This window comes from Sebastes umbrosus, chromosome 6, assembly GCF_015220745.1.
Source record: "Sebastes umbrosus isolate fSebUmb1 chromosome 6, fSebUmb1.pri, whole genome shotgun sequence".
NCBI lineage: Eukaryota > Metazoa > Chordata > Actinopteri > Perciformes > Sebastidae > Sebastes > Sebastes umbrosus.
This window is the reverse complement of record NC_051274.1, coordinates 29786821-29811004: the sequence shown is the minus strand read 5'-3', so window position 1 is coordinate 29811004 and position 24184 is coordinate 29786821. Positions and strand designations below refer to the sequence as shown.

At 38.8% G+C, this 24184-nt stretch overlaps 1 protein-coding gene across 2 annotated transcripts in view; it reads right to left on the bottom strand.

Annotated features, from left to right (window-relative positions):
• Nucleotides 1–1321: 1321 nt before the first annotated feature.
• The window catches only part of bcap31 (B cell receptor associated protein 31), a 32344-nt gene continuing 9481 nt past the window's right edge, over nucleotides 1322–24184 (bottom strand). For both annotated transcript variants that reach the window (XM_037772739.1, XM_037772740.1), the window contains exons 5-8: nucleotides 22574–22709; nucleotides 15338–15464; nucleotides 14755–14855; nucleotides 1322–4077 (exon numbers count right to left, since the gene is read on the bottom strand). In XM_037772739.1, coding sequence (XP_037628667.1) covers nucleotides 4051–4077; nucleotides 14755–14855; nucleotides 15338–15464; nucleotides 22574–22709 — 391 coding nt within the window. In that variant the 3' untranslated portion in view covers nucleotides 1322–4050. The remainder of the gene's footprint in view (nucleotides 4078–14754; nucleotides 14856–15337; nucleotides 15465–22573; nucleotides 22710–24184) is intronic.

Sequence of the window (24184 nt, the reverse complement as noted above, 5' to 3'; positions counted from 1 at the left end):
TGAACGTCTTTAAACCAGTCTGAATTTCCAGGAAGCAGGAGACAGAAATACCGAGACGTTTTTTTGGATTGGAGGCGCTCCGGTCGGCAGTGAAAGCTGATCTGGTGAGACGGTGGTGAGGCTCGGCGAAGCGGCTCAAACCGGTTTCTAATGCCAAGTGGCCGTTTAGACCGACAGCTGCCTTAATAAGAGAGGAGTTGAAGGTGGGACGCTATGTTTAGACAGGAGACGGACCGACCGGGGGACAGTCCTGCACACAGCAGGACAAAGTACACAGATCCTTTACTGTTGTTCAAGTACTAATACCACACAAGGTAAGACATTAACATTATTAACATCATTAATACATTAACATTATTAAATCTGGAACCAAATGGTTTTATATAAAATATGACTTCAACCATCAAAATAGTTTCACATTTTCAGTCAATCCACTAATTGATTAATGGATTAATTGATTAACGGACTAATTGATTAATGGACTAATGGATTAATGCTTTCAGTTGTTTAATTTAGAACAAAACATCAGATTTTATAAACTCATGTTTTGTGTGTAAAAATCTTAATTTGTAAAGTAACTGAAGCTGTTAAATAAATGTAGCGGAGTAAAGCAAAGTACAAGTACCTCAAATGTGTACTTTAGTACAATAGTTGGGTAAATGTACTTAGTTATGTTCCATCACTGGCAGACTGAATCATATCGCTGTATTACTTTAGATGAACCAACTCTGAAACACAAAGTTCAGCCGTGTGAGAACAGATAATAAAAACAATTTAACTGATTAAATTATCTTAACAAAATGACAAAACAATCTTACCTCGAGGTCTTACCTTAGTCTGGAGCTTTTGATCATATCACATGACCTTCCTCATCAGTTCATCAAGTTTGCCCAGTTATCATGATAATATAAATTATTAACTTAGTTAACTTTATTAGTTTATCAGAAGCCTTCTGATAACCGCAGCCGTGAGCCGTTGGCTGCGGTTAGCAGAAGGCTAAACTATTAGCAACTGACTTTACTGACGGATAGTTAACTTTAGGCATCCAAAGATTTATACGTCCTCAATTTATCTTTACGGCGCTGCCGTTGGCCTCCAACTAGCCAGCGTTAACTAACGTGTTCAGAGAATTATTTTGCCTCCACTTAACGCTCCGCCCACAAAATACCTCGTTATCATCAGAGAATGGCACCCTTTGACTTCCATAGATTATCTTGAACACATTCTAGTTGTTTTTGTACGCTCGTGTTTTTTTTGTCAGTGTACATTCAACACCAGGTGACAGAAAACAGACAGAAAGAAGATACCTGTAGACTCAGTAGAAGCTCCTTTGGTGGTTTATTTCAGCACTTCATTCATGACTGATGAGTCCAGATACAGTTCACCTCAGAAATGATCCCTCTGAACAGCGTCCTCTAGAGTTTAACACAAGTTAACCATCTTCAAAAATTACACGTGAAAAAGAAACAAGAAAAAACAAACGAACACTGTCCTCACAAACATGTTTAAAAACAGGAATATTAGCCTGAGGTTTGGTCTGAATGCTGCTGAATAACCACAGAAGCTTCACTGAATCAGCCTGCAGCCATGTCTCATTCATTTTAGCTATATATATTTATGTTTCTTTATAAAGCAGTAAAGGTGAATCTGTCTGAGCGTCATCACACCGAACGTTTCTTAAAGATGTATCACGAGAAAAAAAACAAAGTACAGCAAAAAGTTGTGTCATGCTATAATGTGCGCGTCGAAATTATACGTAAACATAAAAGTGAAAGAAACAGACATGGAGTGAGAACTGCGTGGACTCAACCCTACATTAGCCGTAGCACAGCCGTGACAAACTGTTTATAGGGATTTCTGGAAGTTCGAAATCTGGATAAGATTAAAAAGTCAAACCGATTACAGATCCTCCGAACGGTTGCAGTGGGAATTTTTGTTTCTGAATTCTTGCATTTCCTCTGAAGCAGAAAAAAGATGATCTTTGGATGTAGTTTGTCCTTCCTCCAGAGATTAGAGGGAAGGAAAAAGGTGCTGTATTGTGTGTGCTGTGGGCCCTATTAATATACGAGGGAATATGGACTATGTAAACCTGATATCAACTACATCACAGACGGCATCAGCAACCTGAAGGCCCCGACAGTTTTAGTGGCACACATGGAAACTGGGGCCCTTTGGGGCTCTTGGCTACTCTGCCTGGATGGTAATCCAGCATCTCGTATCAGGAAGTAATGCAAAAGTAATTTAGAAAAACTAAATTCCCACTGTGACCTTTCGGTGTCTCGGAGTATGAGGCTGAGCTGACTGATTAACATCAGTGGAGGAAATAAGTTTGTTTTTGTTCACAAATAAGACAATAACTACGACAGCGTATAAGATTGTAGAGAAAAAAAAAAAACACAAATTTACGCTACAAAAAAATGTTATATTGTCTGAGATTATAATGTTATACATTTATGAGAAAGTACTCAAATTTACGAGAAAAAAATGTATATTATCTGAAATTATGAAATTGTAAATTTACGGGAAAAAAAAAAGATTTACGATACCAACATTTTTTTATATTGTCCAAGATTATAAAGTCTTGAATTAACGAGAAATACTCAAATTTACGAGAAAAAATGTAATATTGTCTGAGGTTATACAGTCACAAATTTACGAGAAAAAAAAAAAATCGGAATTGGGCCTATTTAGAAGAAAACAACATACCGATTTGAATTATTTCTTGTAAATTTATGAATTTAATTCTGAGTTTTTCCTCTGAATATTACCCCCTCCCCCCGACTCTGTAAATCATTTTTTCCCCCGTACAATAGCCCTAATACACCATCCAACAATAACAGATATGATGAGTGAATAATTATCATGTGAACAGAAAAATTCAAAAGATCATGTGCTAACAATTTCTTTTTTGTACCAAATCTTTGGTCAAAGTGTTGAACTCCGACTCCTGATCAGCTCAGCTAAACATAATGACAGCAGATATGATGTTGTGCATTTTGTCCGTTAACTCGTGTTTTAATCTGTCACAGCTGCGTGCCTGTTTAAACTTTACACTCTCGACTTCTATCGAACAAATATCACACATGCGTTTCCATCCAAACAACAACAATATCTGTGAATGGAGAGGCTTCCAGACGGAGATATTCAATGTAAAGATGGTTTGATGGTTTAAAGCAGACTGGACTCAGAAAGCCAAACACCTCCAGAGAAGATCTCCATCTCAAAGACACAAAACAAGACATTAAACCTTCAACACAAAAAAAATAAACCGTTAACTAATGAAACCAAAAAACAAGCCGATAACAAAAAGAAATTCTTGAAACCACCCGTGTTTATCACGACAAAGACAGATCGACTACAGACGGATCACTTTGTACGAGCAAAACAAAAGTGTGGTCCATATTTAGTCTTTTATTTTACTGCATGTTGTATTTTGTCTGTAGCTGTTCAATCGGTGTTAACAACCGCAGGATGTTAAAGTTCACTGGTGCTAAAAAGGCTTGTGGGAACATTTTCAAAGTAAAGAAACCACAGATATGAGGAGATACTGATGTTAAGTTTGGCTCATACGAAGTGACTTCCATACTGCAGGTTCTCAATGATATTCACTGGGTGATTCCTGGACACTTTACACTCCTGATTTTAATACACAATGTGCAATATTTAGATTCTAGTTGACAACACAGGAGAGCAGGTGTCTTAAAAAACATTGGACCTCAGATTTTGGAATAAAACATGATTAAAGTTGAGTCTGTTTTGCTCTGCAGCGGCAGGAAGCAGGGAATGATCAGATCAGATTTGATGTTTCTCAGTAAATCAACTCAAAATAAACAGAAAACAAAAAAACCTCGTAGTTGGAAAAAAAGTTTCACAGACAACCGACAATCTTTTTTTTTTAAGCTCCGACAATCAGATATATTTTTTTAAACCACTTATAATAACCAAATCACAGCCCGCCGACGTCAGCTAACCCAAAAAAGGAAGCGACATCACATCGCTGGTGACGATGATGAAGATGACGATGAGAGAAGCTGGAAACCGTTTTCATCCTCAGTCTGATTTCTTGTCGCTGGTTGCCTGCAGACAGAGAACAGGGCAGTTAAAACACGTGTGAGTGCCTCCTGCAGGCGGCGAGGTTCATTACATCCAGGGGGCTCTGTGATTGGTCAGTTTCAGTCTCCCGCAGGTCTCTGACTAGTTTTTTTCATGGCGTGATCCTCAAAAAGATGTGGGAGGAAAAAGTGAGGAGCAGCCACCGATCTCTGACTGTCAGACTCACTCCGACATGTTCTTATTTTATTCTATTTAACCAGGAAGTCTCTTGAGATTGAAATGTCTTTTTCGAGGGAGACCTGATAGCACGCCATCACAGTGTTATAAAAATTATAAAATAAAGGCCAAAAGCAGACAAGGACAATTAAAAATAGTAGATGTTACAGACAGACAAGTATGGAGAACGGAACCTGCCAAAATAAAAAATAAATGAATAAATAAATAAGTCCTTAAATGAAGCAAAAATAATATTAATTAAAGCTGCAAGCAGCGATGAACGGGCCCTCACACCTTCCCGCACGTCAGGGGTACTGGCGAGACGCCGGTCGACACACCCGTACATTTCAGTGACCATCGGACACTGCACGCACAAGTTAGACGTTATTTCCTTGCCTCTTTGTTTTTTTGGAGCAAATGTGCTCAGAAAGGACAAAGGGGGGTGTGATGTGGGGATTGAGAATGTGTATGTTTATATTTAAAACTAATTCAAGTTTATGTATTTGATCTTAATGTGTGTCAGATAATGCAGTGGGTTAGAAAAGATGGTTAGTTTGCATGCAAGACCTTGTCTATGTGAAGCATAAACTAAACACATCAGGTGTGGCAAAACCAGCTACCTAAATATCTCTAATCTTTTAACTTTAATCTCATAATATTACAACTTTTTTTCTCATATGACTTTTTAACCTAAACTTATGACTTTTTTCTCGTAATATTACGACTTTTTTCTCGTAAACGTATGACTTTATTCTAAAAATCTAAGATTTATTTGTTTCCTCATTGTGGCCCTAATACTCTGTCGTACTCTTGAGTCTTAACAGTTAAAAATAAACCTCAGTCAAGTTGATCCAAGCCGTCAGACCTGTTCAGACACATTTTTCACTGATGTGAACTCAGATTACAATCAAACTGTAGATGAGATCAGGTGGCAGCAGCAGCAGGGCGGTGACTAAAAGCTACGGTTTGCAGTTTGAAACAGCCTTCACTAAATTTACAGGAAGTCACATGTTTTAATAGAAATGAGACGTTGTTTCCTCTTAAGCGTCACGTTAATATTTTAGATTATAGCTTCTGTGTACTTCTGTGTACAGTGAACTGTGCAATTATTTGTGCAAAAGACATCAAGTAGTCCGACTCCAGCAGCCATGACCTATGAACAGGTTCTGAAATGAATTTTTTTCATTGCCTGCCACTGTGGCAAACAAGTACCTTTTTTTTTGTCTGCCACTCAGAAATGTTATCTGCCACTTTTGAAATCTCTGCGCCAAATGAAGGAACAAGGCAAAAGTGAGTATGGCTCAGATACCCCCGCTCACTGCTTGATCCCTACTAAAGTAACACCAAAGGTTTTGCCATTTTGGAAAAACTCAAAAAAGGTTTGGGCACCGTGGACTTCTAACCCCCAAAAGGCACAACTAGACCACACTGTCAACCATCATACCAAATTTGAAGTTCCTAAATTAAATAGTTTTGCTCCGGACACGAAAATGTGACAGGTGAACGGGCGGACGGACGGAAGGGCACGTGGAACGCTATATATCCCCAACTACTTACGGGGGTATAATAACATCTTAGATCTGATGTCATTCAATGTTCAATATATTTTACACAAAAAACATTATATGCATGGTAAATTACAATATTCGAATTACACCGTGGCTTCCGGGGAGCCCTATTTTTCAGGGCAGGGAGGGTACTGTACACAGTACTGTACTGTACTTTGTTATTGTCATCTATAGGGGTTGTTTGCATAAAAACACACAATTCAAATGATTATGATTATTTAAATATTTGCTTTGATTAGAAAAATCTTGGCAAGCTGTTGAGAGCTAGTGTTCGGATGTTGAACAGGTCATACTGTAATTCCCTCTCTATTATCTATTTTATATTGCTGTGAAAACATCTCCTTCAAACAACTGGATTTATTCAAGTTTCTCGCCAAAAACATAATTTTACGAGGTTACATTTGAACAAGACGATAACGTAATTTACCAATAGTCATTTTTCCTGAGCTTGAGTTTGAACGCCACATAATAATAACAACTGCCTAATGCCTAATGTGCCTAATGGCACCTCCATTAACATTAGTAGATCTGTTATTTAACCAAGCAGGACTGTGCTGCCCACCGGCTGCTAACAGGTAACATTACTAACTCTCCTCCTGGCCAACAGGTTTGTTGTTCACAGCGTTGCATTATCAAGGAAAAAACAGGGTGCATCCCTCAGGCAGTGTCTCCGGTCCAAAACAAACAGCAACATGATACAATGTGCTTATGCGTCATTGTGCACGCGTTACTGTGGAAGGGCATCAATACAGAGGAATCAGTAGTTACGGAGGCTTGAGATACCAAGGAATCAGACAATAAGGAGTCTGTTCTCTATTCCCTCCCCTAACATTTTTTACTGTCTGCCAAAATGGCGGATGGCCTGCCAATTTTACCTGCCAACAATTTACCTGCATTTGGCGGGTGGCGGTTGCTAATTTCAGACCCTGCCTATAAGTATATGTGAATAATAAGTACAATATACAGCTGAGTGAAGGCAGGCAGTTCAGAGGAGCAGAGTACAGCAGAGACTATGGTCCTGGAGACCAAATTATTAGGCTGAATGTTTCAGGGAAAATGTAAATGATATAACTCATATCAAACCCGACGTTCAGGAATTATCAGCCTCACATGTGACTGAATGGAAATGACGATAAATAATGTAAAACGTGTTTGTTGCTGACAGACAGACTCTCCGTCTCTCTCTGACTTTAATAGTATCATTAATAAAAGTTAAAGGGACTGTTTGTAACTTCTTACACGTGTAAATCATTGCGGGTCGGTGTCTCATGCGCGCTCACGTGTGGCTACGCTGTTCAGACAAGACTCCAACAGAAACTACACGGAAGCACCAAAACCACAAAGTTCTATATAGTGAAGCCCGTCTGTTAAACAGTGTTGGCTGCGGTCAGAGACCGTAGCTTTGGTCTCCAGGACCGGAGTCTCTGCTCCTTTGCTCCTCTGCCTGCTTTGCCTGCCCTCACTCACACACCGCGCTTGTTCTCACTCTTTCGCTCCACTCTCACATGCATGCACGCACACTACACACTGCAGAAGAGTTAGTTTAGCTCTGACAATATTTAGTGAATGTACAGTGGACGTTTGTGCAGAAATAACTGCTGCAGCTCCTCCAGACCAACAGAGGTTTTCCGTGTCTTGTGAAGTGACGGGGCTCCGCAGAGAGAAACGTTATCGTCTCCGACCAAAACTCTGAGATCCCCTGTTCCCTCCGGCCGCGGGCGGGAGGCTGAGGCAGGAAAAGCCAACACTAGAATCAGCATTGATTCATGGGAGACCTTCGTCTGGTCAGCAGTGTCGGCGTTAGGGGCGGGCCATGGGGGTCCAGGCACGTACATGTTTTCAGGCCAAGACTCTTTTAAAACATGTCAAATTTGGGGAAGATTGGACAATGTATAGTCAATTTACAACAACGTCCTGTTTCCTGTAGGGGGCGCTATGACTTTCACACATAATGGCATATATATGTCTTCAGGCCGGGACTCTTATCCAGCTTGTGAAATTTGGGGCAGATCGGACTATGTAAAGTCAAGTTACAACAGCATCCTGTGTCATGGCGAAACATCAAAATTCGCCGCGCCGCCACAAGAACGCCGTTTCACGAAAACACAAAAGCTTCGCAATTTAGTATCATGAAGGTGTTGAGATTCTGCTACCCAACTTTGAGATGGATCGCTTGTATCCTCTAGGAGGAGTATCGCAAAGTTCCATACCTAAAAAGTGACAAAATGGCGTCTTCGCACATCACGTATGATATCACAGTTCGAGTGATCAAAAATTACTTCGCAATTTAGCATCACAGTAGTTTGAGGGTTATACCACTCAAATTTGACGCAGATCTGATAAACTCTCTAGGAGGAGTTCGTAAAAGTATGCATAAAATACATGAAAAACGCACATATTCCGATATGGCCGACTTCCGGGTGGGCGGAGCTAATGAAACCCGATGACGAATATGTTAGCAATAATGAGCAGGATGTACCTACCAAATTTTATGAATATAGGATAAACTTTGACCAAACTACGGCCTTCCACGCATTAGGGGGCGCTATAGAGCCCACTAAACACGCTGAACCCAAAAACTGTACGTTCACGTAAAGTTCACAGGTGTTCATCTTTTTGACAACTTTCATGAGTTTTCGAGTATCCCAAGGGCGTCAAAGGCATGTTCAAAGGATAAAATACATAAGGAGGCGCTAGAGAGCCAACATGCCACGCCCAAGCAAAATTTCACAACTAAAATAAAGTAAATACTAGTTTGGATGTGTGTGTAAAGTTTCACAATTTTTTGTGCATCCTAAAGTCCTCAAACATGTGTTCGTAAATTTAAAAAAACGCAGGAAGTCCAACATGGCTGACTTCCTGTTGGCCGAAAAAATCTCAAAAATATTTAATCCAGGTATGAGGGCGTGAGTTATGACATACATGAATTTCGTGAAGATCGAAGAAACTTTCTCTGAAAAACTGCCTACATTAGGGGGCGCTATCTCGCCCCTTGGTGACACCCGAGCCCAATCACTCCAGAACATTGAATTTCCCACCAGTTCTGACGCATATTCCACTTTTGGTGAGTTTTTGGGGATGGCTAAGGTCCCAAAAAGGCAATCTCCGCGCGGAAAAATAATAATCCTTAGAAAAACAATAGGTTTCCTTGCACTTTCGTGCCAGGACACCGTTGGGGTCCTGGCACTTTCGTGCTCGGGCCCGAATTAAAGCTGCAAGCAGCGATGAACGGGCCCTCGCCCCCGCGGGCACGTCTGGGGAACGCACACGTCGGGATACCCGCTGTCGTGCATTCCGGTGAAAGTCTGACTCTAATAAAACATGTCAAATTTGGGGAAGATTGGACAATGTATAGTCAATTTACAACAACTTCCTCTTTCCTGTAGAGGGCGCTATGACTATCACGCATAATACCACGTATATGTCTTCAGGCTGGGACCCTTATAAAACATGTCAAGTTTGGGGAAGATTGGACAATGTATAGTCAATTTACAACAATTTCCTGTTTCCTGTAGGGGGCGCTATGACTTTCACTCATAATGGCACATATATGTCTTCAGGCCTGGACTATTATCCAGCTTGTGAAATTTGGGGCAGATCGGACTATGTAAAGTCAAGTTACAACAGCCTCCTGTGTCATGGCGAAACATCAGAATTCGCCGCGCCGCCACAAGAACGCCGTTTCACGAAAACACAAAAGCTTCGCAATTTAGCATCGTGAAGGTGTTGAGATTCTGCTGCCCAACTTTGAGATGGATCGCTTGAATCCTCTAGGAGGAGTATCGCAAAGTTCCATACCTAAAAAGTGACAAAATGGCGTCTTCGCACATGACGTATGACATCACCGTGCGAGCGATCAAAAATCCCTTCGCAATTTATCATCACAGTAGTTTTGATGCGAATCCGATGAAGTCTCTAGGAGGAGTTCGTAAAAGTATGTAAATGACATGAAAAACACAAAATTCAATATGGCCGACTTCCGGTTGGGCGGAGCTAAAAAAAACCAATTAGTAATACGTTTCAAATAATTAGTGGGATATGCATACCAAATTTCATGAATATCGGATGAACTTTAACAAAGTTAAGGTTTCAACGCATTAGGGGGCGCTATGGAGTCCGCTGGCGACGCCCGTTCCGAAACACTACAGAACATTGCAATTTTCGCACCTCCCGACGCACGTTCCAATTTTGGTGAGTTTTTGGGGATGGGAAAGGCCTCAAAAACGCGTTTTTGCAGCAGAAAAATAATAATAATAATCTGTAGAAAAACAATAGGTTTCCTCGCACTTCGTGCCAGGACACCGTTGGGGTCCTGGCACTTTCGTGCTCGGGCCCTAAAAATAAATGTAGCCATTAATTAATTGATAAAATGAGACAAATTGACATTTCTTTCTAGTTTTTTTTTGCTTCTTTATTTTTCCATCTTTGTATCGATTCCCTTATTTTTTTTACTCTTCTGTTTAATATTCACTTTTATTTATTTACATATTTATTTTTATTAATTTTTAAATGTATTTATTTATTTTTACATGTATTTATTCATTTATTTTGCATTTATTTATTTTTAAATATGTATTTATTTTTTATATATTTATTTATTTTTTATATATTTATTTATTTATGCATTTTATATTTCTTTTTAAATGTATATATTTATGCATTTATTTATTCATTTCTGCACGATTTTCCCTTTGCATTTCACCCCTTATTTATTTCCTCAAACCTATTTATTTCTGTGTTCTTTTCTTAATGCATTTCTCCCCTCATTATGCAAATAGGTGGCTGTCACTCAACATTTATTTATCCATTCATTTATTTTTTATTTATTTATTTTTGCATTTATTTTATATATTTTTTTAAATATAATTTCTACACGATTTTCCCTTTGAATTTCACCACTTATTTCCCCAAACTGATCTATTTCTGTGTTCTTTTTCTTTATACATTTCTGGCTCATTATGTAAATGAGGGGGCTGTCACTCAACATATTTATTTATTTATCGAGTCATTTAATCATTTATTTATTTGGCTGGTTCTGTCCTCCATAAACAAAGGGAAAAAGATACATAATACAAAATCCAGTTGAGGAATAACAATTACACTGTTCAGTTACACAGTTTGCTATCAGAGCTTTGAGCTCTACCAGGGAGACAAAATCATGAAGCTGTAGTTTGTTCTGAAGGACCAGGGGCCTCATGTATAAACGGTGCGCACGTACTAAAATGTTGCGTACGCTGTGTTTCACGCTCACGCCGGGATGTATAAAAACCAACGTGACATGAGAATGTGCCGACCGTGCCGCAAACTCTAGACCAGTCGTGAGAATGTGCGGGCCGTCCTCCAAACTCTGTCATCTGGCAGTGTCAAACTACAAAGTACTGAAACTCGCTAAATGTGTAAAAATAATCTTTCCACTCAACTTACTGAGCTTTTTTTATGATGTGGGATCAAAAAAAAACCCCACATATTTCTTAACTAGTTTGCGCATAATGTTTAACATCACAAAGGCACAACAAAAACACATTTAAACTAATTTCCCAGAGATGGCATGCCTTAACCACCGTGCCATAAACAAAATCGCGTGCTGCACAATGTGGCAAACCAGCGTGGTGAGCCTGTGTCCTCTGTGTCTGGCCGCATCCTCACTAAATATATACTACAAGCTGTGCTGGAGTCACAGAGAGATTGTCTATACAATGAAGGATATATATATGTGTATATATATATATATCCTTCATTGTATTGACAATGAAGGACATATATATATATATATATATGTATATATGTCCTTCATTGTATTGACAATCTCTCTCTGTGACTCCAGCACAGCTTGTAGTATATATTTAGTGAGGATGCGGCCAGACCGGCGCCCCTCAGCAGTCGAGGCACGGGGCGCAGCTGACCGTGCGCCTTCGGAAGCCTTCGGGAGCGCACGGTCAGCTGCTGTGGAGACGTTGCGTTTGTTACTGGTTCCTGATGAAAGACCATCAAATAAAATATGTTTTCTAGCTTCCATCTCAGTAACAAACATTTCAATTTCACACTCTGTGAAATTCTTCTTTTTCGTTCCTTTTCCAGCATGATTTGCCGTTGTTATTTGGACAATAAGTGACAGCATGGCGCAGTGTTTATAGTCATTTGCATAGTTATTAATGGGAGGAGACAAGGCGGACCAAGTGGCTACGTGCAGCTGCGCTCAATTTCACGTCAATTGGGATGTATAAAGGAAAGGTGCGCAGGAACAGGCGTACGCACGGTTTTATACATGTGAAAATTTCTGTGCGTACGTACTTTTCCAATTTTGTGAGTACGCCATCTTCCAGAGTGAAAGCTGCGCAGTCTTTTATACATGAGGCCCCAGGGCATTAAATCCTGGATACCTGGTGGAGCCGCCATCTAGTAGAGCCAAAATCAAAACATGTTGGCCCAATAAAAATAGTTGTTCTTTGACTGTCAGTGATCAAACCAAACAGCCAATCAAAGGTCGTGGTCAGTATTACAAGTGCCCGATCAAAGGGGCGGAGACTCCAAAATCTCAAAATTTGACTTGACGAGTGAGCGGGTGTTGTGCAGTTGCGAGCGCGTAGGGAGGGTCGAGCTCGCACTCGTTACAGCCCCGTGCTCAGACGGAGCAGAAATTATCTCATGATCCCTCTGAACAGCGCCCTCTAGAGTTTAACACAAGTTTACCGTCTTCAAAATAACACGTGAAAATGAGGTCAAGGAAAAACTTTCATGGCCATTTTCAAAAGGGGCCCTTGACCTCTGACCTCCAGATATGTGAATGGGTTCTATGGGTATCTACGAGTCTCCCCTTTACAGACATGCCCACTTTATGATAATCACATGCAGTTTGAGGCAAGTCATAGTCAAGTCAGCACACTGACACACTGACAGCTGTTGTTGCCTGTTGGGCTGCAGTTTGCCATGTTATAATTTGAGTATGTTTTGTATGCTAAATGCAGTACCTGTGAGGGTTTCTGGACAATATTTGTCATTGTTTTGTGTTGTTAATTGTTTTCCAATAATAATTATATACATACATTTGCACAAAGCAGCATATTTACCCACTCCCATGTTGATAAGAGTATTAAATACTTGACAAATCTCCCTTTAAGGTACATTTAACAGATACAAAATGTGCGATTAATTTGAGAATAATCGTGATTCAATTTTTTAATCCATTGACAGCCCTCGTATGGGTTTGTGAAAGCTAATCTGGAGACGTTTGTCATTTTAAACTGGAGAAAATGACGAATAAAGCAGAAAAGTACCTGAACTTTTAGCTCTCCATTATAAAAACAGAGCAAAGGTAGATTTAGGAGAATCCAGATATGTTTGGAACCTGGAACCTGATCCAACATAAAACTGATCCAAAACATGTCACGTTACATAACTAGGTTCACTGTGTTCCCGCGTGCTATATGTGTCCTGTCAGGCAGATTTAAGGTGGACCAGCTGCTGCTCATTGATCAGAAACAGTCACACAGCACTCTATAAATACCGTATTAACCCAAATATAAGATGACATTTCTTTCTGGAAATTTCGTCTGAAATAGCGTCCCATATTTAAGGACATCAGATATTCGGTGTTATCCTGTTGCTACGCTAATTAGCATCTTCAAGCCCATTAATAGCGAGTGGCTTAACTCACGGGAGTTTCTGAGGGCTCAGGTGACACGTTTTTCTGCCAAAGAGTAAATTAATTCCTGGCGAGTGAACGTGGAGAACGAATCAACAGCCGAGAATTACTGCTGGAAAATGAGATCAACAGCCACAAAAAAGTCCCTTTAACTTCATCAGGAGTGAGTGATGAACACAGATTTATATTCTGTTTTAACGTCTTTTACCCGACGGACCCGGTACCGGGTTCTGCTGAGCTGTGTGTTAAAACACTGCTTTTAAAAACTTCATAAAATGCTGTGGTGGTTTCTAACAGACGAGGCCGTAACACTACTAAAACAATATTCCATGTGTATTTTGTCAACAACAATTTTTGTTTCAATATTTTAGTTACAAAATCAACACACGAGAAATTGCATTTTTTACTTAATAATATTTTTGACCTTTTTTATATTGAATGTACATACTTGATTTTGGATTCTTTTTGTTATCTTATTTACATTGTTATTGATCTTATTTGTTATTATCTCAGTTTTACTTGATCATATTTCATTATAATAATAAAACTACTCCATTTGGACTCAAAATTATACAATTTAATTGTTTTTTTATTGATTTTATACTGTGCACAATGGTAAAATGTGAAGATGCACAGGGTAAATGTCATGGTCAAAGGCTCCATTGTGTGCACATAGCCTCCTGTAGTGGATATCAGTAGTATTTTAGAGCCAGATTCCCTTTCAAGAGGTAATAAACCCATTTGGCACACTTTGGGTATCCAAGTGGCCAAATGGAGAGTCCGCCTGGTCCTATCTTACTAAAACCTTTGTAGAATCTATGTGCTTTGTGTTATTTATATCTGCTTTGGCACAGTTGTAGTCAAGGAGTTGCTGAATGAATTCAGTGGCATCTCTGTGCATGGCATCATTGCTATAATGGTGTTATCTACTGTCTAATCTAGAAAACATTTTAGGCCAGGATATAAATGTAAGTTTTCCCTTTGGTTCATCACGATTTACTCAGGCACAGTCACAATGTTACTCACACTAGCGAGGAATTCTCTGAGGTTTTATCTATCCATAGAGACCAAGATCATGCATATACATTGCTTTACATTGAGGAAATCTTTTTTTATGCTGATGTGTATACTGTAAAATAAAAACTGTCTTTTTTACACTTAAAATCCAGTTTTAATGTGTGCATGTGTGTGTGCATGTGTGTGTGTGTGTGTGTGTGTGTGTGTGTGTGTGTGTGTGTGTGTGTGTGTGTGTGTGTGTGTGTGTGTGTGTGTTACCAGCAGTTTGCTGTGTTCCTCCAGCAGTCTGTCGTACTCCACCGTCAGATTCTCGGACTGTTTCTTCATCGCACGAACGTCACTGTCTGACTTCTGCAGAGCTGCACAACATAAACACAGCGGTGGAAATAATAATTTAGTTACTTTACTAATTCATAATTTATCACGTCAAACATATGAACAGTTTATAGGATACACACGGTTATAGATGGAAACTACCAAACAGTTTATACTGTTGTTAAAAGGAGCTCTACCTCGACTGACAGGACTTTACTTGTAACAGACAAGTGTTGCACGGTATGCCTATACTAGAAAGGTATCGTGACACCCTGCAGTTAAAAACGGTACATTACCCCGTTTTATTAGTACCGATACTTTAAGAAGGACAGTGTTTCAATAGGAGTCGTGAGTTTTTGGTACTTGTATTTCTTCCACATCTGACAAACAAACAAGTGAGACAACAGTTCACCTGAAACAACACATCATGCTCAATCTCAACCTTACTCCTTTCCTTCTATTTCACCTCCTCCTCATCTCTTTTGTTATCTTTTTACTTCCTCCTCTCTACCATCTCCTCCTTTACCTTTCTTGGTGTTGTCCAGCTCCGCCTTCAGGGTCTTCACCTCCTCTTTCAGATTCTTGTTCTCCTCCTGTGGTCCTGTTATTTTCTTCCCGACCTCCGGGATCTCGATGCCAGCATTACGGAGTTTCTAATGAGAGAGGGGAAAAAAACAGTGTGTTAATAAAATCTCCATCTTTATGAACTCATGTTTGTTCAAACACACAGAAACATTTTTATTTTATTTAAACTTTTAGTGTGTAAAATGATGAAACAGTCATGTTGATTATTTCTATTTGATCCAACAGTGCCGCCGTAAACAACACAGTTAATTCACTCACTGTATATTTGGTCATATTTTATTGGATACTTCCTGTATCCATGTCAAATTAAAAGCCCTCTGGTGTTGCAGTGAACAGAATCCCTTCATTCCCCAACAAGATTTTAATTAGTCGCGTTTCCACCAAGAAGTTCCTGAACATTTTAGACCATGAACTACTTTTCAAGGAACTTTTCTAAAGACCTGTGAAGGTTAGGACAATCAATCCACTGACGTAACATGACATGAGACGAGCGCTGCTGCCTCTCATTGTTTTGTGTTGTTAATTGATTTCCAATAATAAATATACATATACATTTGCATAAAGCAGCATATTTGCCCACTCCCATGTTGATAAGAGTATTAAATACTTGACAAATCTTTTAAAAAATGTGTGATTAATCGTGATTAGATATTTTAAATCGACTGACAGCCCTAATGAGAACACATCTGTTGGTGTCATTATCACAATTTAATATTCACCATAAAAAGTAAAATACAAAATAAAATAGTAAATAATAATAATACAATCACGGTTATAAGGACCGATTATCTGACTTTTTTTATGAAAATGTATCATTAAACCATCATAGCCATAAATTAGAGACTTGGATTGACACCAAAAAAAACAAATGTAGTTAAAGTGACACTGACGTAGACAGGTGTAAATACCAAACACTCCCCTCGCCTCTACAGCTGCACATTAATAAGTGACCGATACCACGACACGAGGTAAAGAAAATAAAAAAACAAACAAAATCGGAAGTGAAAACTGTGGAAGTTCCAACATGAAGAGACTGAAAGTTTTATTGTCTCTTTAGTTTAAACAGAAACAAATAAGCAGAATAAACCTTCAGACTGATTTATAACGTGTTTGTTTAACTGTTCCAATGGTATATGGACCTGCCAGCCAATCAGAGAGCAGGGTTTTCTGTCGCTGCAGTAGCAGCTGTCGCTCTGAGGTCAGCACTGAGAGGTGAGGAGCCGTTTGGTATGAACACCTGCTGGTCTCTTGATCACCAAACAGACACCAGCTTCAACAGACGTTTAAATTCACTCATGCTCATGAAGTGTTCTTCTGTTCGTCTGCAGCTTCTCTTCTTTATTTGATGCCGATTGTAAAATAAGAGAGAACTTTATTTATTAATCCTGAAGGGTAGTTTTGTTGTGCAGCAGTTGCAGCACAAAGCAGGAAAGAGTGCAAATAAAAGATATCAATAAAAGGTGCAAGTATGTAAATATCAAACAGATATCCAAAATGCACACTAAACCAACATAACAGGAAGGATCGCAAGTTACTCGTATCTCAAGTTGAAGCTAAATTTTGGCGAGAAAAAACTGCCATGGCCCTTTCAAAGGGGTCACTTGACCTCTGACCTCAATATGAGAATGAAAATGGGTTCTATGGGTACCCCATATCTCAAATATATCAAAATAAAAGCTTTAATGAGAGTGAACAGACTATGCTGAGCTGGTTCATCACGGTGTTGTCGTGGTGATTCAGTGTGACATAGTGAAACAGGAGCTGAGCTTCAGACCTTTAACTGAGGAGGAGGCTCGGCCCATAAAACCAGATTTTACTGCTCTGCAAACTGAATCCAGCAGCACGAGGTCTCGGCTTCAGAAAGGCCACGAGACCTCGAGGTCCCCCCCATTCAACCACCTCAACATGAGTCAATCAAGTCCTGTTAAAACTATTTAAATATAACTGAAAGCTATACAGAGGCAGCGTTTAGGACGCAGGAAACCTTTTAAGATACTTTACCCAACAGTTTACTACTAAAAACAAACTAACAAGATGTGGAGGTTCTCCACCGGGGTTGGAAATTAGCACCAGCCAAATGCAGGTAAAATATGCAAGTGGCTGCTAGATTTGCTTCACTCACCAGCCAAAAACAATTACAGTCTATTAAGTGGCTGGTAGATGTGGCTCATGAGGTTATTGACAGTCGACCCCAGCGGTCTGCAGGCGTCCTCCACTCAATACGACTCATCTATAAAACATCATCAGCTCATTGATCTGTTGCTGCTACAGACAGTCAGCTTCATGCAATGACCACAGCTTATTTTATATGTAGTACGGACCTGCCAAAATCTAAAATTAATAAATAAATGACTCGATAAATAAATAAATAAATAAGCCATTATATACACCAAAATAATATTAAAAATAATATAGTCATTAATTAATTGATAAAATGTGACATAAATAGATGTCAGTTTTAATTTGCTTTATTTATTTAACTTTGTATTAATTCCCCTATATATTTACATTCCTATTTGAATTTCCTTGTTATTTATTTCTTTTTATTAAGTTACTTATTTTTTTTTTTGTATCTATTTACCTTTGTATTCATTCCTGTAGTTATTTAAATTCCTATTTAAATTTCCCTTTTATTCATTTATTTATTTTTATTAATCTTTAAATTTACTTTTTTATTTATGCACTTACTTTATATTTATTTACATTTGTATTAATTCCCCTATTTATTTACATTCCTATTTAAATTTCTCTATTTATTTATTTGTATTAATCTTTAAATGTACTTATTTATTTTTGCATTAATTTATTTATTTACCTATGTATTAATTCCCCTATTTATTTCAATTCCTATTTCAATTTCCGTGTTATTTATTTATTCGGGAATTTATTTGTATTAAGCTTTAAAATTACGTTTTTATTTTTGCATTTAGTTTTTATTTGTTTACCTTTGTTTTAATTCCCTTATTTATTTACTCTTTTGTTTAATTTTCCCTTTTTTTTGTATTTATTTTAAAATTTATTTTTGCATTTATCTTTTATTTATTTTTGCTTTTGTGAGTTCCACGTCATAGAAATGTGACATTAATTATGAGAAAAAGGTCAGCCCTTCACAGCAACATGTAACACTGTCTGCACGCACGCAAAATGGATAGGGTCTGTGTGTTCCTGCAGGTATTCTGCAGCTGCACATAACTGACCTTCGAGGCTCCAGATGGATTCATATCAGAGTCATATCTCACTCACACAGACACTCTGTGATGAAAACATGTTGTTATAAAAGTGGCAGACTGATTTACTCTGGTCAGCTACTGCAGGAATTTCAGATCACGAGAATGAACACAAATTAAAACTCAAACAAACTTGAATTATTTATAAGAGCATGAAATTCTCTTTAGTAAGTAACCGCGTCATTCTGTCAGGGTTCATGCTGTACATAATCCTCATTACTTAGTGTGGTCAGCTGTTAGTATGTTCCTGATTAAAAGGACCATAAAAGGGTCTGTGCATTCAGGCTGGGAAAATGAATCGGTTCACGTATCTATGTATTTTTCAATTTTTTAATGCCAGAATCGATATATTTGCTTCATTTGAGTTTATGTGGAGGTAGAAGGAAGTTACCGCTTTTATTGTTGTAGTCTGAGTAACGTGACGTCATATCCGTTCTGTATCCGTCAACCAAAACAAACCAAACCGCAGCGAGCCGAAACGACAAAGCAGAAAACGGCGGAGGGTCAGCGTGGATACGACCTGCACCCTCACATGTTAAATCCAAAGTGGTAAACACTACACATCCAGTAAAGTATAAAAACACTTTGGGTTTCACACATTGCAGGAAAAGCAGAGCTAGACATCACGGCTAAAGCTGCATGCTAACTCTGTCATGGACAGGAAACGTTATCATATTGCGGTAACCTGCGGTCAAGCTGGCCGTCACTCTCATCTCTGTGGTCAAATGCGCCGACGCTGCAACTGTAGAGCACCCATATACTGACATTTATATTGAATGCATTGAAATGGCCCCGATGGAGCTGACCATGGATGTATAAAGAGAACGGAGCTGACGGGAGAGCTAGAGACGGACTTGGAGAAGTTAGAGGAAGCAAACACGTGTGACTACGTCTGGTTTTCAAAATTAGGTGTTAACAAAGGGAACTGTATATACAAAATACATTTATGGAAATAAGATTGATTGGATTATATTCACCAGAAGTATAAAACATTACATGTCCCTTATAAATTAAAAAGAAAACACCACTAATTTGTGAGGGAAATGTTTTGTTGTCTAAAAAAAAGTAATAAATAATTCCTGACAATGATCGTGATATATTTGACTTCAGGACATCTCTGACTACATACATGCTGAAAATCAAACATTTTTACTGGATTAAAAATTAGATATTTTCCAAAGTAAAAGTTCCTAGAAGTGTATGATTCAACTTTTTCTCATGGTCTAGTGTTAAAAAAGTTAACAAAAATCACAATAAATGGAATTGCAATACATATCAAATCAACACCAAAGTATCGTGACAGTATCGAATCAGGAGATAGGTGAATTGTCCCAGCCCTACTGTGCATGTTTACATTAACTAACTACTATTCGTTTAAACCTTTCGTTAACACCAGTTGTTTGCAGCTTGCTGCCATGTTTTAGCTTTTAATATTCTGAAAAAATATTTTATTTTCTAAATGAAATGTTCAGATGATCCAGCCTTCTTAAGAGTCATTGCTTTCTCCGCCAATTCGCTGTCATTATGAATTTGCTCGTGAAAAAGTTTGAACTAACAACCCTGTAATAAATCTAACCGGGAGAACCTCCAGAGATCTTTAAGGTTGTTTAGAGGTTTAACCTGCAAAACGTTGTTTCATTTCAACTTTAAAGTACAAGAAGAAGATGTTATTAAGACTGTTTTATTCACAGGTTTTACTCTTGAGTCAGTTGCCAGATGATGCATTGTAACAACAGCACTGCAATAAATCTGACTTTCATCAAGGTTATAATGTTCAGCTTTCTGGAAACTGAGACGCGTTACTTGTATTCTGCCCTTAAGTCTGCCCTTATTTGATATAAATATAAATATATAAATAGACAGGACCAACCTCACCACAAACTGCAGCCTCCAAGAAACAGCATAAAGAGTTGACTGAACAAAATCTGAACATTCATAAAGCAGCGTTTCCACCAACATTATATTACAGTAAATAACTTAAATAGATATTAAGAAATAAACGTGGCATTTAGGTTGAAATAATGTCCCTTAATCAGGTGTAGTTTAGGGCAGTGTATGGGCAAGAATCTGACAATACGATACGTATCATCAAACTGTCATAGAATAAAGAATACACCATTTTAGAACAGGCGAAAATAATACATTTATACCGCATGCAAAAAAACGGCATGGTTTTTGCAGAAAACTGCATGCGATTATCATAAAGTGGGCATGTCTGTAAAGGGGAGACTCGTGGGTACCCAGAGAACCCATTTCCATTCACATATCTTGAGGTCAGAGGTCAAGGGACCCCTTCGAAAATGGCTTTGCCAGTTTTTCCTTGCCAACATTTAGTGCAAGTTTGGAGCGTTATTTAAACTCCTCATGCATGACATGGCTGATGGTTTTCTAGTTTCACATGATGTCAATATCTTCGCTCTAGCTGTAAAACTGAGCTACAACCTCCGAAATATCGAATAGCGAACAGGAGTTTTAGGGGTTTAATTAAAAATCGATACAGCGTTTTTTGGAGATAATATCGCGATACTCATGTGTGTTAAAGTTAAAGTATTGTTTATATTTTCATAGTTTATCTGTCAGAGACCGATATTATTCTCTTCAGTTGTAGCAGAGAAGTTGCAGCGAGGTGCACTTCCACGAACCGAAGGACGTCTGAGAAAAAAAGCAAAGCAGTTAAAAATATTTAAGTTCTTTGAACAAGACAAACGTCATTAACCTGACGGTCAAGGCAATGCAGAGACATGAGACGCTGCCTCAGGAGGACAGGAAGTACAGTTCCTGGTCTTATTTATTAGACATTATTTAATTAAAATGTAAAAATTATTTTAAAAAACTAGGTATCCCATCCATTCTTATTATTTAAGAAAATAATAATATATATATATATATATATATATATATATATTTACTTATTTATTTTTTTATTTTATTGCAGGTTAGGTTTATTATTATTTGTATTATTATTATCATCACTATTTTACTTGTTTATATATTTAAGTTGATGCATCATTATTATGTGTATAATTAACTTTTTTTTACAAGTACATTTGCATGCATCTATACAGTATACAGCATCTAAACTGTATTTTTCCTTTTCCATTCTTTTAAACAATTTTTTCATCCACAGAAGGAAATGGTTTATATATGTTTATGTTGTAAATTAAAACCTTTCAACAAAACTCTACCCCCCCCAAAAATAATAAATAACACAAGGTGACTTAAACGATGATAATATGTCTTAATGTTGCTGCAAAACGTCCTGAAATGTGCAACGTGGAAACATTAACCTGGAGATCGTGTGTATGTGCTTGTGTGTGCGTGTGTGTGTGTGTGTGTGTGTGTCACATGCAGATGAAGCAATTTCTCCTTTTAGCAGCAGAGGACTTGATGATCTCTTCACCCCGAACAAACCCAGGTCAGATTACCACAGTGTGTGTGAGTGTAAGGGTGTGTGTGCAAGAGAAAGTGCGTGTGTGTGTGTGTGTGTGTGTGGTTTGTCTACATTGTGAATGAGACAAAGATAGTGTGTGTTATGTGTTGCTCTATGAATATGTCCAGTGTTTATTTTGGGTTGATCTCAGCAGCTGTGGATCAGTGCTGCCCCCAACTGGTGAGTTCAAGAAACAGCAGCATCTCACACTGACAGTTGCACCTTTGAAAAGGCATCCGTTATGGACGGATGGATAGATGTACTTTATTGATCCCAAATTGGGAAATTCCGTCTGCTGTTTTAGCGGCTGAGCAGGTAGTGAACGCTGGCTTTTTACCACTATGAGAGCAGTGAGAGTGAACAGGACAGTAACGTTGTGGCCGGACAGATAAACAATGAGCTGAAACTCACTATAAAGCTCCGTAAAGCTGATAAATAATAATGTGTGTGTGTGTGTGTGCGTGCGTGCGTGCGTGCGTGCGTGCGTGCGTGCGTGCGTGCGTGCGTGCGTGTGTGTCACCTCTTGCAGCTCCTCGTTTTCATCAATGTATTTCTTGGCGGCGTTGGCAGCGCCCTCCGCCTGCTTCTGGACGGCTTCGTTGGTGGCCATGAGCGTGGCCTGCTGGGAGAGCAGAGTGGCAAGACGACGCAGCAACCTGCAGACACAAACAACGTTTGGTCATGGAGACTGAATCTTTACGATTCAAAACAAATCGATTCATAAAATCCTTTTCCCGTGGATGTGTGACCTCAGGTATGGAGGAAATAAATCTTGTATCCGTCTGTGGTCTCCCAGAGCTACGATAGTACATCATATCTGTACAGAGGACCGGACCAAACTCTGTGTATAAATGTATGTGTATAAACCACAGACTGTCTGTGGTAGAAACAACAACGTCGCTGCCGTATTTATGCCTAGATGACTTTATGTTGAGTGTTGATGGAGCAGCTGCATAGCCTGCCACTGATCGATCAGAACTCTATTCAGAAAACAAGCAATTTAAAAGTTGTTTGCTTGTCGTCTTGCAGACAGACCTGCTAAAGCATGAATTTAGACTTTTTGCAAATCAGAATTATTATGTTGTTATTTCAGCATCCTTTTGATCCGTTTATTGTAATTAAATCACAGCACAATCTGTTTATTTTGGGTTCATACCGCAGTAGCGACGTGTGGCTTGCTAGATATAGTCAGTGAAAAGGCACTGTATGTGAATACAGCTCGCCGTCGGGTGATGTTATGAACCCAGACACGACAGCGTTTTCTGGGACTTCAACAACATGTACAAAGCAACAACAGTGGTTATTTCTTCCATGGTTGATGGAGGAAAAAAGTTGTTGGTATCTATGGAGACAAGCTCCTCCTCCTGTCTGAGGCGTCTAGCGCGAATGAACACAAATGATACCGGCGGTCCAACTCACGCAGAGTAAAGAGAGGCAAAATTTGCTTCTCTCTTGGTCTGAATACGGCACAAGAACTCTAACATGAGTTCAATAAGGAACTTTCTCCAATCAATATTTTTACCGATACATTTAATTCAAATCAAAAATGGTTTTTCAAAACATTTTCGTGTCACTTCTCGGCTGATTAATTCAACAAAAATGTATAAAATCGGTCAAACGTATTAATCCATCTAAACTGTTCAAGGGTTTGAGCCACCAACCAGCAACTGGAGGACCTGCTGCACCAGACTGATAAATATTATTATAATTATTATTATTATATAACAACAACACAACACCACCTGAGCTCCGAAACAACCTGCTGCATCAGCTGTTATACGTACACGTGTGTGTATGTGTCTGGTGTGGCCAAAACTATATCAGGTCATCTGTCGTTCAGCCCTCAACACATCAGACACCACCCAATATAGCCATTCACCACTACACAGACACACACACATATATAGCCATAGAGTAACAACACACACACACACACATGGTGAGTTACCCCTGACATTTCCCAACTGAGATATGTGTGTGTGTTGTACGTGCCGTTCGGGCGTTGACAGGCTGTGATGTTATGGTGACTCACAGCAGGGTGGGGTGCCTGGATCTGATTTAAGGAGCAGTCCGCTGTTTCACTTTAAAGTTTTCCTGTTGAATAATAATTTGTGTCCGATATGGCGTGGAC